The sequence below is a fragment of the Pocillopora verrucosa genome, chromosome 10 (genome assembly GCF_036669915.1).
Source record: "Pocillopora verrucosa isolate sample1 chromosome 10, ASM3666991v2, whole genome shotgun sequence".
NCBI classification, from domain to species: Eukaryota; Metazoa; Cnidaria; class Anthozoa; order Scleractinia; family Pocilloporidae; genus Pocillopora; species Pocillopora verrucosa.
The window spans coordinates 18,107,098-18,125,319 of NC_089321.1; the positions used below are offsets into that span (position 1 = coordinate 18,107,098).

Here is an 18,222-nt window from a genome sequence, read left to right on the forward strand (position 1 = left end):
TTCTCATGAACAAAAAGACGATTCGTTGTTCTAATAAAAAATGACGATTGGAATGCAATGCATAATGTAAGAAGAATTTGAGTATTTCTTTTAAGATCAGAACGTGGGTCTAAAAAAGAAGGAGAAAAAAACGAAAAATTAAAAAGTATTTAATCGTTCTAATAATTTTTCGTGAAATCGTTCCGATAAAGCTTGACTTTCAATATATAAATGAAATACTCCAATAGCATTCTACTTGCATTGTTTCCGGAGATCATGGTTTTGACAAATTCCATGTCTTCATGATGCCAGATAGGATGATACACACCTCTTTCTCTCAGGATTTTGGTCCATTCGTCATAGATTTCATTAAACTTGACTTCTTTAAGTCCACGCTTGAGTTTGTAACTCATTTCATCGACACATTGCAATCGTTGCATGGAAAAAAAAGGGATGAATGGATGGTTCGAGTCCTTTCTTTTTATGAACGGTTTTCAAGATAGCTATCACCCAGAATTTTTTCCGATAATGCTTGGATACTTCCTCTTTGAAATTCTGTCATTCCCGTTTGAAGAAATCGGTCTGGTTGGCTACAGTATTGACGTTCATTATTTCGGGATAACACATGGGAAAGAATGGAAAAATTTTGGAATGTGGTTTCAATTTATATAAATAGCTTTGCTATGATTTTTTTCGGTCAGATTAGAAGATGGAGCGGATAGGAAAAGAGTGGTTATGGCAACGTATTTATCAAAACGAATCGAATGGTCGAGATTCGCTTATTCCTCGAAAAGAATTAGAAAAGGTGAAAACCAAAGAAAACGCGGATGAATTATTTGTTTATTTGATCAATGACCCTAGTCGTGTGAGAGAATGGAATTCTGGCATATTCATTGTACATATGGAGGGAATGAGAGAACAACTGAGAGGAAGAGATTACGAACAACATAAAGAATGGGTCTTTAATACCCATCCTGATAAAGTACCATCATTCAAAGAGTTAATGAGGGCGGCTTTAATCGTGTTGGCAAGATGTTGCACTAAAATTTTACTGTGAGAAAAAAAGTCGTGGGAATGAACAAGAGAAAGAAAAGAAAGTTGGATAAAGAAAAAAAGTTGGAACAGATGGTATTGAAGACGTATTTTGACTTTTCGAATCCAGGTAGTTATGGTGGATTGCAAAGGTTACACAAAGCCACGGGTGTACCCGTCAAAAAACTCAAGAGTATCATGCAGAAGAATTTAATTTACTCTTTGCATAAACCGGCACAAGTACATTATACAAGGAATCCGACCGTAGCTAATAGTATAGATCATCAATGGGCAGCCGATTTAGCGGATATGAAAAATCTCAGTAGATACAACAAAGGAGTAAAATATCTCTTGACGGTTGTTGACGTTTTAAGTAAATACGCATGGGTGGTTCCTATGAAGAATAAAACCGGTGCAGAACAAAAACGCGCGTTTGAGTCTATTCTGAAAGAAGGGAGAAAACCGTTACGTCTACAAACGGATAAAGGGAGTGAATTTTACAACAAATCGTTTCAGGAATATCTCGCGCAGCAAAACATCACTCATTTTAATACTCAAAGTGATACAAAAGCTTCTGTGGTAGAAAGATTTAACAAAACCCTCAAACAGAGGTTGTACTGAGCATTAACAGCCAACGCTACTCTCAAGTATCTGGATTTTTTACCCGATTTAGTCAAAGGTTATAATGCGTCTGTACACAATGCTATGGGTATTGCACCTAAGAATGTCACCATGTATAACGACGGAAAAGTGTGGAAGAAATTGTACAGTAAAAAATTGTTTGGTACATCCTGTAAAAGAAGAAGAAGAAGAAAGCCTATCTTTAAAGCGGGAGAGAAGGTCATGTTGAGCAAGGTTCGTAGAACCTTTAAGAAAGGATATTTGCTAGGCTTGACAGAAGAAATATTCATCGTAGATAGAGTCATAAATTCCTATGTACCATCTTACAAGATCAAGGAATACGATGGAACACCCGTCCAAGTTACGTTTTACGAGGAAGAGTTGCAAAGGTCGATATGGGTGATAAAGACACGTTTTTCCAGATCAAAAAGTATTCAAGAGAAAAGACGGGAAAGCTTTGGTCAGTTGGAAAGGTTGGCCATCCAAATACGACAGTTGGGTAGACGCGAAGGAAATAGTCGATTTATGAGTCATGCAGGGTAACCAGGTCACGTTTTATCTCACGCTTCCTAGTTACGGATATGACACTATCTACAGAGATAACACTCCAGGTAGTTTTAAAGCGGATCTGGTGCAGACACAGTTTATGGGTAGATCGGAAACAGATCTTTTGAGAGAAGTAGAATACGACGGATCTATGAATGGAAATGTCATAAAGAACAGTTACGAACCTCAGAATTTACAGTTTATTCCTGTAAGAAAAAACATGTTTGATACCGTAGAAATAGGAATTAGCAAAGTCGATGGAACACAAACTGAATTTGTAGGAAACAAAAACAAAAATACTGTAGTCACGTTATGTTTCAGAAAGCGTGCATATAAATAAAACCCAATTTACCAAGCAACATGCACTTTTGGTTTTATCTCAATGTGATTACCACGATGAATTTCTACCTGACATTACCTAGCAATGCAAGTTCACAGATTTATTCTGAAAATAATCCCGGTCACTAAAAAGTCAAACTACCAGGAAATATTTTTCTACCAGAAAATGATTGGGAGGTAGCATTGGCTAGTATTTCATTTCCGGATATGGTGCTATCTCTCCCAAGTACTGCAAGTTCTCGAATTTACCCGGATAACACTCCCAGTAAATTCAAAGTGAAGTTAGCAAAAGAGATCTATTTACTGGAGAGTGAATGGGAAGTGGCTTTGTCAAGCATTTCATTTCCATCTACGTCAGATACAGTGATTCACAAGAATGTGAATTATCAGAAGTTAGCAGACGTGGATTTCTTATGTGGTATGGAACTTGATATGAAAGGTGTGAGAACCTACAACAATTGGAAAAAGGGTTCAGTCCTGAAATATGAACTTTCACTGGACATGCCGAGACATGGTGGTGATTTCTGGAATAGCATGATTTCTTTGCTTAACCGTAGGCTGCACAGCAGGTTGCCTCTTAAAATGAAGAATTATTTTGTTGAAGATGAAGGTTATCAGAAGAAACGACCTAAATGGCCTGTGTTTTACTGAGAGGATGTCGGTGGTGGTTCCTACGGATTGTGTATAGACAACAGTGGAATCGACAGTTGTTTCAGATCTGGAATTGAAAACGATTTCTATATTCATTTGGATGTAGCTAAAGCATTCAAATTGGTGATTCCAAAAGTAGGAGTACCATCACATCAAAAAGGATTCGAGTTAACCAGTCTGTTGACTTTTGAACATTTTAGAGATCCCATCAGCGAAGTGAATTATCAAGGAGATGTTCAGAGAGTATGGGAAATAGTGGATTCCAAAACGTTTCAATTTAAGCCAGAAGGAAATCCTAGCGAATCAAAATTCTTACATCTGCAATGTTCAGTCAATTGGTACATTTATAGGTTGTGTCAAATGCATGCAAGTCAAGTCAAGTCAAGTCAAACATATCAAGAACGACCTTTGTATGTTTATTCAGATCTGGTACAGACACAAATCATTGGTGGTTCAAAAACTGATTTACTGAGAGAGGTCGTATACAACGGATCTAAAAGCACTTTCAAACCTCGTAATTTACAATTTATACCCATTCGTAAGAATAAATTTGACACCTTGGAAATAGGAATCAGTGAAACCGATGGAACTCAAACGGAGTTCTTAAATTCAAACGATGAAAGCGTGGTCACGATGTGTTTTAGGAGAAATCAAACCTACCCTAATCGTATATAAGCAAGTGTAATAGAAAAAAATTACAGCCATGACCAGTTAAACGCAGTTGAAAAAAAAAAAGATGGTACCGCACACTTTTTGTTGTAAAAGTTTGTTCCTTTTTTTTTCTTTTAAGAAATAAATATCCCATGACTATAAATACGAGTGGTGATTTAATTTTATCTTTAAATCCTAAGCATGCAAGGTGGAAAACTACAATATTATAGACCGGGAATTCAATCTGGACGTGGATTGGGTGGAATATTGCGCAGAATGGGAAAAATAGCGAGTGCAGCTCTAGGGGAGATGTGGGACCTGTACTCAAATCCATGGTTCGAAAAACCCTCATAAATTATGGAAAGAGCAAAGCCAAGGATTTTGTTTTTGGTAAATTAACGGGTGTGAAATGTAAAAAGAAAGTTCAAAAAGAAAGTGGAATGAAAGGTATAAAAAGCAGAAAAAAAAACAGCAAAATGTTGAGTGATATTTTTACCTACTGAAAAAAAATATGACACGTTGAAGAAAAAGGAAAAGACAGAAAGGAGGAGTCATACGTCGTTCATCCATAGTACCGTTTCTTGGATCTTCTACCATGATGCCAGGCGCATACCTGAATATGTGGAAGAAGAACAAGGAGAAAAAGACACAGAAAGGAAGAGGACTACCGATAGGACAGTTTCTAGAAAAAATGGGACCGATCCTTGGAGCTGTAGGACCAGCGTATACAATAGGAAAATTCTTTAGCCAGAAACGCATAAATAAGAAGTAGGAATATTATAACGGAGAAAATTTTTTTTATAGAGTTGATTAAAAAAGATATAAGAGCTGGATCATTTTTCATTTTTTCATGTAAAAAAAAAGGTATGGACGATCTTCCAATAAACAGAGCTTCTAATCCCTTTAAAAATCAAGGTTACATGATGAGATTAGCCAGACAAAGAGGTGGTGGTATGCTAGGATGTCGTAGTAGCGGTCGTCGTTGTCAACGAAGAAGAGAGAGAGGAGGAGGAACTTCATGGTTCTTCATGCTTGCTCTCTAGTGAAAGCTGATGCTGCCCCAGCCTTGTATGCTGAACTGAGCAGTAATAACATTGATCTTTGTTTTGTCTCAGAATCTTGGCTAAACAAGAAAATCCTGTCCCACTTGATCTGCCCTGATGGCTATGTGATGGTTAGAAAAGACCGGAATGGAATACGTGCCAGTGGAGGGGTTGCTGTCATCTGTAGGAAGGACTGGAAAATAAAAGCAATCAACGCCAATGGACAGTTTGAGTTTGAGACTCTTTGGTGTAAAATAACAACTCCAAATTCCGAGTTTTTCGCTGCCAGTGTTTACCATCCGCCTGACCTCATCTATGAACCAGCTGATCTACTGAATTTCTTATCTGAAACCTGTGATCAAATTCTGCACGATGATCCGAACGCCAAGATCGTAATTGCATGTGACATAAATCAGCTGCAAATAAAAGATCTTATGCCACAACATGGTCTGCATCAGATGGTTGAAGTACCTCCTAGGCGGGACAAAATACTTGATGTTTTTCTGACTAACTGTCCATTGCTTTGGAAACCTGGTAAGGTGCACAAGGGTCTGGTGAGATCTGATCATTTGGCTGTCACCGTACTACCCTCTATCCCGGCTAAACCTCAAAGGAAATATGTCAGTTTCCGCGATACTAGAGACCACCGCAAAATTGCTATGGAGACTATGCTTAGTGCTTTCGATTGGAATTCTATCAACAACCTAGATAATCCTGAAGAAAGCGTGAAATTGCTAAATACAAGCCTATGGTCGATGTTCAATGAGAGTTTTCCACTCGTCCGGGTTAAAGTATCGTCCAGGGACCCGCCTTACATGTCCCCCCTGGTAAAGCATCTCTGCAAAGTCAGAAACAAAACAGCGCATCAGGGTAACCAAGCAGAGAACATTATGCGTCAAGAGAAAATCAACGCACTCATTCGCACGAACCAAGTAAACGCTGTGAACAACAAGCAATTAAAACATAATCGAGGCTCCAAAGGATGGTGGGACACAGCCAACAGAATAACTGGCAGAAAGACACAAGGCACCCTTGTCAGCTCAGTGATTTCACCTAACGTCATCAACACATATTTCCAGACCATCAACATTGACGACGAATATGAGGCTCCAATGCGTCTGCAAATACCAGCAGGAACCCATCTGCCGACTGTGAATGAATGTGATGTACGAAACTTACTGTCGCATCAGAAACAAACCGCCTCGGGGCCTGATGAGTTTCCCTATTGGCTTTGGCACAATTATTCTCACCATCTTGCACCTGTAATCACCAAAATTTTCAACTGCTCACTTAGGCATCAAACCGTTCCATCTCTGTGGAAACTAGCAAACGTCTCGCCCATCCCTAAGGAATCTCCTCTGACTGAATGCAATCAGCTTAGACCGATCTCATTAACCAACATCATAATGAGAATTTTTGAGCGTCTCATTTCCATACAAGAAGTATCTCCCATCCTCAAGTCAGCGATTGGAATTCGCATATAAGAAGGGACAACAACACAACTATGGCCCTTATTAAGTGCCAACATTTTTGGCTTGAGCGACTAGACCGAGATGCGGCTTTTGTAAGAGCCTTCTCATTCGACTTCAGTAAGGCTTTTGATTCAGTCTCCCATTGCATTCTATTCAGCAAGTTGGCGTCGTATGACATCAATCCATACATTAAGAACTGGATAATAAGCTTCCTGTGTGATCGCCGACAGAGAGTAGTGGTTGATGGAGTGGTTACTAGTTTTCTCAACGTCAACAGAGGGGTTCCCCAGGGAACTGTGCTTGGACCCTTATTGTTCCCTATCATGGTGAATGATATTAAACCAGTCAGCCCCAAAACCCTACTGATCAAATATGCTGATGATATCACAGCAAATGTGCCTTTCACAACTGGCTCTAATCTTACAGATTCATCACATTGCGAAGTAGAAAATATCAAATGCTGGGCGGATAAAAACCTGATGACACTAAACATGAAGAAGACCTTTGAGATGGTTGTTAAAGGTAAAAACACAATGCCCCTTCCAGAGCCCGTGGACGGAATAACTAGAAAGAGCAAACTAAAGCTGCTAGGAGTTACTGTAAACGAAGATCCATGTAACTGGGACGTTCAATTTGAAACCATTCTTAGCAAAGCAAGTTCTAGACTGTACATCCTCAGAGTCTGCAAATACTGTGGCTTCTCACTACAACAACTTACACTGCTGTTTGACAGTCTAATTATGTCACTTTTCACTTACGCAATTGAGGTGTGGGCTTCTGCCCACTACAGTAAATATCTCTCTAATATTGACAAGTTTTGTAAGAGAGCTTTACGTTATGGCTACACTAGCAAATACACTCCCATAATGGATGTAATTAGAATGAAAGACAGGCTTCTTTGGGACGAGATAACCTCTGACAGCGCAAATCCATTACATGCACTTTTACCAGCTCAGAGAGCTAGGAGCCTCACGTTCTTGTTGTAAATATATCTTTGTAATGTTCATAAAAAATATAAATCCTTCTCAGTCTAGAAACGAGACTGTTCCATTCTATTCCGGAATACTGAGGCTTAAATTTCAAACAAAAAAACTTTTTTTTATGCAATAACTTCTTTGTGTTGTTCATAATACGTAAAAATTTTCATGAGTCTTGCCACAAGTCTATTCCATTTGATCCTACTATAGTGAGGTTGAAACTTCACAAACTGGATTCTTTTGAATTTTTTGATATGTAGCATAGTTCACAAGTGGGCAATCAGGTATAGTCTTGTACATCTTCTCAACAATCTTAGAAAATCTTTCTGCCATAACCACTTCATTATGATGCCCAAATAGAGGCCAACGTACCCAATTCTCATTCTGCAATTTATACACCAATTGAATCAACGTTACAAGATGGCGTTTGGTAATGAGTTCTGCTTTGGGATCCGTACTCTGTTTCATCGAGTCTGTTTCCAAATGAAGTTCTTCTTCGATGCTTCTTTGTTGCGTCTTCATAGGTGTAATGATTTTTTTTTCCTTAAACACAATACACCATTTATAATTTATGGTGTCATTCTTATCATATTTAACAGGTGATATATATCATTCATCAGTGGTGATGGGGTTGGGGACAGTATATAAAAGGGGACGTCTTTCATCACTCCATCACACATTTCCAAAGCGTAGAGACACAATCAAAATCAGAATAAGAAGACGAAGGGGAAAAAAAGGTATAATACTTTTTTTCCCCGTTCCCCCGAGAAAATAATGTCTTTCGTCACTATCTTGTTTGTATATTTTACATTGTGTATATAGAAAAAAAATGGTCAGGTGAAACAGTAAACGAATGAGACAGGAAAGAAAAAAAACCGGATGTGAACGAAGTATGCAACTTTCATGTTGTCGATAATACATGCACCAATGGTGTCAGGTGAATTGGAAAAGAACATTGCAACATTTGTGGAATGAGTGTCGCGCGTGAACTTCCCCTCTCTACTTGTTTCTTATCAAGTTAAAGGGATGTGTGAAACTAGTTGGGTACAAGAACAACTAGAAAACTAGGAAGTAAAAAATGTTCAACATAGCTAATGAATTCACAAAATGTTATTAATTCGATTAAATACTTTTTTTTTCAGATTCATGACATGATCTTCAAAGAAATCTCAAAAAAATTAAATTACAATGTGAATTGGAAACAAATCATGATTCAAGAGTAGAACACGTTTGAAGAGTATTGCGGATTCTTGTCACTTGTAAACAACACGACGTGTAAATTTTTTTTTACTGAAATAAATTTCATTTTTTTTTTTTACAGCAAATGTGTCAATCATATCTTTTCTCTCTCTCTATAAATTTCTTTCCCCAACCCACTTTTTTTCATTCTGTACCATTCATGGATCCCAAAACGCAAAAACTCCTACGGCTCAATCAAGAAACAAACCAAATCGTCAAAGAACTCCTACAAATCTTCCAACGGAAAGAAAAAAACCTTGCTCTCCTTCAACAAACAAATCAGATCTTTCAAAAAGCCCTGGAAATTTCTCGTGAGAAAAATATAAACTCTGAAAATTTACAACATACCATGGAAAACATCTCCACATGGTCGGAAGACATCAAACAAAGCAATAAGGTATTACATAATTACATGACCACACTTAGGGATAGATGTCACCGCATACAAGATCAATTGAATCAGCCGCAAAATAATCTCGTCAAAGACTGAACTGTATATAAACAACACCCTATCTCATTTCAACATTAACAATCCTATATCATGGCCAGAAAACGACAACACGCCACGTGTAATTCAAAGAAAAGAAGAAGAAGAAGAAGAATCATGGCCAGAAAACGACAACATGATGCACGTAAACCAAAGAAAAGAAGACAAAGAGGAGAGAAATTTGACATACAGAGAAAAATCGAAAAATTAGGAATTGAGTTTCATCCCTTTTCACTCTCAAAACGTAAAAGATATCAATACCTGGGTCCTGGAACATTTCTCAAAAAACGACTCGCACGCGGTGATCCTGGTATCAATTGTTTGGACAGAATCGCCAAACAACACGATATAGACTATTCCAATGCCAAAAACATATGAGACAAATGGAAAGCTGACCTAAAAATGGTCCATGCCATCGATGCACTTCCTGGTAAAAAATCACCCATGGAAAAATTGTCGCAAAATATTATCGCTGCTAAAAGAAAATTCAAATTGTAAACCCTCCTCACCTAGCTATAAAAACAACGCGCACCATCCATCGTCATTATACCAGAGTATACTCGTGTAACCTACAAGAAGACATCATGGTTTGAAGAAGAAAAAAACAGATGGAGAGGAACAACAGGAAGAAGAACATCGAACAGACAAAAAGGAGGTCTTCTACCCTTAGCAGCCACCAGAAAAAGGAGGAAAAAAACCACCCAAATAAAGAGACCCCCTGCTTTAACACCTAAACAATTACAATTTCTGAGAAAAACCGGACCCATTTTAGGAAGAGCTATCAGCTCCTCCGAAAATAAAAGAAAAAATGTATTAGGAATATCATAACCAATTGTAAATAACATCATTCCTTTTTTTCCAAACTCGTTTATTTTGTCTACTTATTTTTTTCATCCGTGATTACGATGAATGAAAAAAGGACACATATAAAAAACTTCTTTCATACTAAAAAATTTTTTTAATCCCGTTCAAAAAAAAATTGGAATCCGAAAAAAAACAATTTCTCCTACAACTCATTCGACAAACAGTCCAATTCATTCAACAAAAACCTTTTTTACAAATCAACAGGAAAAAACCTTCCTCTTCTTAAAGAAACAAGACACAGAAAATCTCACAAAAAAAAAGGGGGAAAAAAAACCATGATTGTATTTCATCAAATCATTGAAAAAAAATCATCAAATGAATAAAAAAAAACAACCTCAAATCACATAAGACATTGCACAACCTTCCCGCCTGCAAGAACAGAAGCAACCACGTGCAAGAAAAAAACTGAATCAACAACAAAACAATCTCATAAAAGGACTCATCAAAAACAATTTTCTTCAATCAAACAAAACTTCTTTTGATACAAAATAACATTTTTTTTACAATGAATTTTAAAATAATAAAACGAAATAAATAACAACGCCTCCATATGTAAAACAACGCTCTGAACAGCGCTTTGACACCAACTTCATTCACTAAAAAAAACAAATTCGCACACTAAAAAAATTTTTAATTCACTAAAAAAAAACCAAAATATTCGCACAATAAAAATTTTTTTTGGTTATGTCATCTTATTATAAAAATAAAATTTTACCTTCTAATTTCTCTACTTTGAAAGAGCACACAAGGTAATGATTCATCTTGTGGTATGACGACTGCGTTTAACATGTCTTCATCGAACACATCCATTTCACTCGCTAAAAAAACAAAAATATACACGTTTCATTATGTCATCTTATCCCAAACTCACACGTGTAAAACTATAATCTCATCTTACCCTCACAATCCCAGCTCCCCAGCTCCCGGCCATTTACTCAACAGTCATGCCCAAATATTTCATTCTTACTTGCTTACTTTTTCCGTTTATTTCATTTATTATTTTACTGGCCCTGTGCCAATACCATAAAAAATTTTGTTTTTCTGAGGAGGAGACAGTGATGAATTGGCCGCGCTCACAACAAACTGATAGTGTGAAATCCTCGGAAAAAATCCCGCGGTTGTTGGTCAGTAAAATAATAAGGAGTAAATGGCAAATGGCTGATGCGCGCTTGCAAACCGCTTTTGTCCCATTGAACTAGTGCTCAGGCGCCCACGCGGTTTTTGTGACGTCATCAGAATGGAATGCAAAAATACGCGATTCAGATTGGTCCATTTGTACCATACGATCAAAATACTCGATTCTGATTGGTTACATGCTATACCACCACCCTATTACTACTAAAGCCACCCGGGAAACCTTATGGGGGAAAAAGAAAGCCCAAGCAAACAAAGAAACGGTTCAACTGTAAAAATTGTGGACAAAATCGTGAGCCCCAGAAATGTCCAGCATATAATCAGATTTGCCACAAATGTCAGACAAGATGCATAAATGTGCCTTTCAAAGCCAAGGGACAGCTCCAAACTAGTAGATGAATGCAAGTTGGATGATTCAGAAAAGGGTGAATTCTTCATTAGTGTGTTAGGAACTAATTCATTGGATTCAAAATGTGGTCATCAATCATCTCCAGCTGAATGTAATGTTTTTCCAGTTCCTCAAGAAGTCTCTGGCCGAAAGAAGAGATTTTATAAAGATGAATGCACTATGCTTGGGCTTTCTGAAGTGGCGACACATGAAAAGAGTTTATAGAAGATTAGTTTGCAAAACTTGCAATGGCTTCCACCCAACTTCCCTTCACAGCGATCCTGTTCCCATTGAGACCAAGTGAAATAGTCATCTAAGAAATACCCCAGAGGCAACCTGACACCATGTTAACCTTTGCAATATGAAGAATGTAAAGCTATCCTGCATGCATTCCCTCATAGTTCCCGTATGGATACATCATAGAAAGGATATCAGCAAGTAGTTGCTTATCTGTACCCTTTGGACGAGCAGTTTGATGCTTGTTTTGTGAAGGAAAATCTTCTAATAGGATCAGGTGTGAACGGACCCAAAGTCAAACTGAAGCTATCAACAGTCCTTTCAGAGAAGGTTATCAAAAGCCAGAGGATCAAAGGCTTTGTTGTACATGGCTATAACAAAGATGTAGAAATTCGTCTGCCCAAAAGCTACTCAAGATCCTCTATACCAGCTAGGAAGAGTCATCCCAAGACCTGAATCTGTTCTGATCTGGCCTCATCTTCAGAAGATTTCAGAGAATATCATGCTCTTAAACAAAGACGTGGGAGTTGGACTTCTGATTGACCTCAAATGCTCTTGAGCAATTACGGCACTGGAGGTATGCCAGGAAAGGGAGATGATCCACATGCTAAGAGAACAGCCCTTGGATGGGGAATCATTGGTGCTATAAGATCATTGAGGGAATAGGATTCTGAAATTGAGATTGACATTGCATGAAACCGCATCATTACCTGTGAGGTTCAAGCAACACCAAACAGAGAGATGTGCCACTTTCCATTCAAAACACAAGTTAAAGAAATGATCAACCCTAGCGATGTGTCCAAGATGTTTACTGTCAACTTCAACAAACGTCAAGCTGACAAGAAACCCTGTCCGTTGAAGACAGAGCTTCCTGAGAATAGTGCATGGAGGAATCCATCAATTGTCAGACGACCATTATGACATGCCACTGCCTTTGTAAAATGAAAATTTGGAGCTGCCAAATAACAAGGAGCTAGCCCTAAGTTGCCTTAAAAAGTTAAGATGAAGGTTGTGAAGTGACGACCAGTTCAGAAAGGACTACTGCAGCTTCATGAAGGAGAGAGTTCCCATTGATGAAATATTGACAACTACCAAACAAGTGTGGTACATTCCACATCATGGAGGTTATCATAAGAAGATACTGGGAAAGAAAAGAGTTGTGTTTGACTGCAGTGCACTATGGGATTGTCAATCTCTGAATCAAGAACTATTCCAGGGCCCAGTCTATTGACCTATTGTCTATTGGTCCAGAGCTATTGAATGTGCTCTGGGTGTTCGTTGGTGCATAGAATCTGGCACACTCCAGTTCAGGATCACCTTACCAGATAGACCTCTATCAAGAAGGAGAATCCTGTAAATTGTCAGTTCAGTATTTGACCCCCTTGGCTTCGTTGCTCCATTCATTTTGGTAGGGAAGCAGATCCCGCAAGAGCTGTGCTGTGATAGTGTAGGCTGGGATGATGCAGTTCCTGATGACTTGCGACCCAAATGGGAGAAGTGGAGAGCAGAACTTCCCATTTTAGAAAGACTCAGAGTACCAAGATATTACAAGCTCAAGAGTTTGATGAAGTTAAGAACGTAGAGCTGCACCATTTCCCGGACGCCTGTCAGAATGGCAATGGGCAGTGTTCCTACATGTCATTGGTTGATGACATGAACTGCATCCATTGCTCTATGGTGATGGGAAAGTCATGGGTAATTCCCCTTAAGCCAGTGACCACACCCAGACTAAAACAGACTGCTGCCATTGTCTCATCAAAGTACACAAAGATACAGGAAATTTTCTAGACCAACAGTAAGATGGTGTTGGGCTACATCGATGATGACACCAGAAGATTCCAGGTCTTCATTGGCAATTGTGTCTGAAGAGACCTGGCTGCTAGGGCCTAGGAGCTATCATGACCGCTGACCAGCTCAAGGGAGTCAGCCATTTCGTGTTTACACTCTTGTTACATTCAAGGAAATATGTATTTCTCTATCTACGTTGGATCGGAACTCTACTTACTGCTTTATTATTGTAAGTTAGCCATCTTACATTGCATATCATCTCTAGGTATATGCATCGTTTTTATTGTGAGCTTATAAGGACTGTATTTTAGTATAGTCCAGTTGTTATTTATATCGTAGGAATCCTTCATCGTTGTTTGATTAAAACCATGTCAAGCAATGAGGAGTGTATTTCTTCATGAAGGAGTCATGGTCATTGTTCAATGTACCGTATTCGACTGCATGTTTGCAACAGGGGTGTCTCAGAGGTGCTTGCCATCGCTCTGCTCAACAATCACGAACTAGCTCACAAAATTCTTACATCTCCCACACCTCCTGCACCGCCCCAGGCCCAGGCATCACAAGGTCCGAAACTCGAACAGCCAACAATTGATGTTGGCATTTCCATAGAGGAGTAGAACATCTTTGTTTGCAGGTGGGAAGTATTCCAATCAGGATCTGTTCCAATGTGCAGGACCTACACTCGGCGACAGCCTACTAAAGGCCAACCCACACGTCACCTCGCAGCCACTCGAAGACCTTCTCCTTGCCATGCGTTCACCAGAAGTGATCCCAGTAGCCACCCATGTCTTATGCACCAAACTTCTTCAGATGCACCAAGAATGGGATGAAGCATTCCGCACTTTTTCCATACGAGTATGTGCAAAATGCCCTACTCACGTCAAACCTTTCAGCACTGTCAGCCTTCCAATGCCACGAGAAGACCCAGGCCAGTCCTACCCTTGTCCCATCCCAAGTGGATCAGAATAGAGAAGCCACATGCCCTGAATGTATGGGCTCCTTCAAGGTCTTCACATAATGAACATGTGGGTGGAATACGAAACTGCACCAGATATGCATAAATTGCTACAGGGTGCGACGATGCAAGATACGCCCACAACTTGCCACTGTTCAGGCCATCAAGTCAGAGCCTATTTCTCAAGTGAGAGCAATACACCATTCATGAGCATCCACACGCCAACAACGCCGGAAAGCCATCGCCACAGAAACAATGAAAGTGCAAGCTGCATGACGAACAGAACCACGCCACTAAAGGTGAATGGTGGCAGGCCCAACTCAAAGACCACCCAACAGTGCCCATAACCATTTCTGTTGACAAACCAGCCACAATCACAGAGAAAGCCCATAGCACCCAAGTGACCACTATTGCCATTGCAGACACAGGAACACAATCCAATCTGTGGTCTTTAGAGGAATACCTCGCATGTAGATTCTCACGTGATGACCTGCACCCTGTTCGCCTCAGTCTAACAGCAGCCAACCGTTCTCCCATTGGAATAGAAGGTGCATTCTTTGCCAAGCTGGTTGCAACATTACCGAGTGGCAAAACCACATCCAGCCATTCAATGGTGTACATCAGCAGCTCGACACCTGCACCCCTGTCAACCAATGCCAATCGGTTCATCAACAATGGCTGTGAAGGACTACAAACTTCCAGTCATGCCGCATGCTCATGTCCCCAGTGAACAGCCCCACCATTACGTCCTGCTGAGCTGCCATTTCCTTGCATCCCAGAAAACAACAAACGGATGAAAACCTGGCTCCTCGAGAGATACGCATCATCAACCTTCAATACCTGCCCTCACCAGGCATTGCCATGCATGGATGGCCCACCTATCGAAAAACATGTGGACCCCACTGCCACACCAAAGGCATCGCATACTCCAGCAACCATACCCATCCACTGGCAAAAGAAAGTGTATGAGGACCTCCTCTGCAACGAAGTGCTTGGAGTAGTTGAATACATTCCATATGGAGAACCAGTGACATGGTGCCACCGTGTGGTGGTCAACAGGAAACACAACTGTTCTCCCTGTTGGACAGTGGACCTCTCCTCTCTCAATAAGTTCTACCAACGTGAAATGTTTGCCATAGAATTGGCTTTTTACCTAGCCCGTCAAGTACCAAAGGACACTTGGAAGACAGTGACTGACACCTGGAATGGCTATCACAGCGTCCCGCTGGGCACATCTGCTCATCATCTGAAAACATTCATCACACCTTTTGGTTGCTGGCGCTATAATAGCACTGATGGCTAAAATCGGCAATTCGATGCCATCCTTTCAGAGTTTGAACGAAAGGAGCATTGCATAGAAGACACCATCCACTACGACACAGATTTGAAACGTCATTGGTGGAGGACCATTGACTTTCTCACTTGGTTAGGACAGTCTGGCGTTGTATTAAACACAGATAAGTTCCAGTTCGCCCAAAAGAATGTCAACTTTGCAGGCTTCAGGCTATCGGACACGACAATCAAACCCCTCCCAAAGTACTTTGATGCCATCAGGGACTTCCCCACCCCAGCATACAAAACAGACGTCAGAAGCTAGTTGGCCTTGTCAACCAAGTGACAAACTACACACAACTGCATGATACTATGGCACCTTTCAAGCCGTTCTTGAGCCCACACCACAAGTTCACATGGTCCCCTGAGTTGGAAGCCGCCTTCCAAACATCCAAAAAGAGCATCATGGAAGCTATTCGTGAGGGTGTGGAGATCTTCAACTTGAAAAGATGTACTTGCTTCTGCCCCAATTGGTCCAGCCGAGGCATAGGGTACTTCCTGCTTCAACAACATTGCGCTGCCCCTCCGGAGTGCCCAATTGCTGCCAGGGTGGATGGAAGATCACCCTTGCGGGCTCACAGTTCCTCTCTTCTGAAGAGCAGTGATACACAGCTATCGAAAGAGAAGCCCTTGCAGTGGTGTGGGCTCTTGAGCAAACACAATATTTCACCCAAGGATGTGACAATCTCATCATCGTTACTGACCACAAAATGCTGGTGAAAATCTCTGGCGATCGGACTCTTGATGAGATTTCAAATTCAGGTTTCTTCAGACTAAAGCAGAGGACCCTACCGTGGCACTTTGACATCGTACACCGCCACAGACAATGCAATCAAACCACTGATGCCACCTCCAGACACCCTTCTCCATCAGGCTCTGTAAAAGATTTCACACTTGGGACTCCAAGCAACCCCAACATGGCCGAGTTAGCACTGATGGCTACCATTTGCAGCCATGCTGAAAAAGCCACTATTATCCACTGGTCCCTGATTGCTGATGCTACTGCCCGAGATAAATCTTTAAGCCACATCCCCACTCTGCTCGAGACTCAGGGTAACATAGACAGCTGTGACCCAGCCCTTGCAGGGCTATGTCTGTACATCAATCTATTCACAAGACGGTGTACTGATGTACAACGACCTTGTTGTGGTACCAGAATCCCTTTGCCATAATGTCCTACAGCATCTTCACTCAGCCCACTAGGGAGTCTCTACAATGGAACAACGCACAAGGGCTATTGTCTACTGGCCTGGTATGTCGCATTTAAGAGACAAGAAACAGACATGCTGAATGCAACTGCAATGCGCCATCACAAGCAGCCACACCACCAAAACCCTCCACACCCCCATCCACTCCATTTGACAAAATCTTTGCCAACTTCTTTGATTACAGTGGCCACCACTACCTAATTGTGGGAGATCACCTCTCAGGATGGGTAGAAGTGCTAAGCTCTACCTCAGGAACTAATCTAGGAGGATCCGCTGGCCTGGTCCGTCACTTACGCAAGTTTTTCACCACCTTCAGTGTACTAGAAGAACTCTGGAGCAACGGTGGCCCATAATTCACAGCATCAATCACAGAGAACTTCTTCCAGTCTTGGAATGTGCAACATCGTGTGTTATCCGCAGCCTCACCCTTATCCAATGGTAGAGCCAAAGTAGCCGTTAAAGCTGCTAAGAGGCTCTTGATGTCTAATACTGGCCCAATGGGAAGCCTAGACCAGGACCGCTTCCTCCAAGCAATCCTGCAGCTTCGTAACACCCCCAACCGCAACCTCTCACCTGCTGAAATCATCTTTGGATGCCCCCAACGGGTCTCACTCTCATTTGTTAACCGCTTACAGAAATTCTCAAACCCACATGTCTGACCACTTTGGCACAACACATGGACTGCAAAAGAAGAAGCTCTACAGACCAGGATCTCCCTAACCACCGAGAGTTTATGACCTCACTCATGTCCGCTTCGACCATTGGCCACTAGCGGCCGGGTGTTCCTGCAGAACCAACGGGGCTTCCACTCCAACAAGTGGGATAGGTCAGGACTGATTGTAGAGTCAACGGGCAACAACCAGTACAGGGTGAAAGTAGACAGATCACAACGACTGACACTAAGAAACCGCCGCTTCTTGCAAGTGTACACGCCAACGATTGCCAACGAACTACAACCTGCCATGACATCACCACCTCCCTACAGCGCGCTGGGACCTGGAATCAGCCAGGCAGCACCAGCACCCTGTGAAGACAGCACACGCAACATCTCTCCCCTGCCGCCTACAACCATAGAGCTACACCCCACACAGATACCCATGCTTGACCCGCCACTTGACAGGGCAGATTCAGGAGCAACAATGCAAGAACCACAGCCCCTCTCTTTTCGCCTCAACACAGCCGCCCGCACCGTGAACGGCGACCACCGAAACTATACGAACCCAAGACAGGCCAATGGATAGAATGCTGAGTCCAGCAACCCCCATCAGGTTCCTGGACT

At 41.1% G+C, this 18,222-nt stretch overlaps 1 protein-coding gene and 2 pseudogenes across 1 annotated transcript; all 3 read left to right on the top strand.

Moving 5' to 3' along the window:
* Positions 1-4,837: 4,837 nt before the first annotated feature.
* On the top strand, positions 4,838-7,320 carry LOC136283741 (uncharacterized). The gene is made up of 2 exons (XM_066172936.1): positions 4,838-6,023; positions 6,323-7,320. The coding sequence occupies exons 1-2, from the start codon at positions 4,838-4,840 to the stop codon at positions 7,318-7,320; spliced, it is 2,184 nt and encodes a 727-aa protein (XP_066029033.1).
* A 6,912-nt stretch (positions 7,321-14,232) lies between these two features.
* Positions 14,233-15,133, top strand: LOC136283742 (uncharacterized; annotated as a pseudogene).
* A 1,817-nt stretch (positions 15,134-16,950) lies between these two features.
* Positions 16,951-17,680, top strand: LOC136283743 (uncharacterized; annotated as a pseudogene).
* Positions 17,681-18,222: the final 542 nt, after the last annotated feature.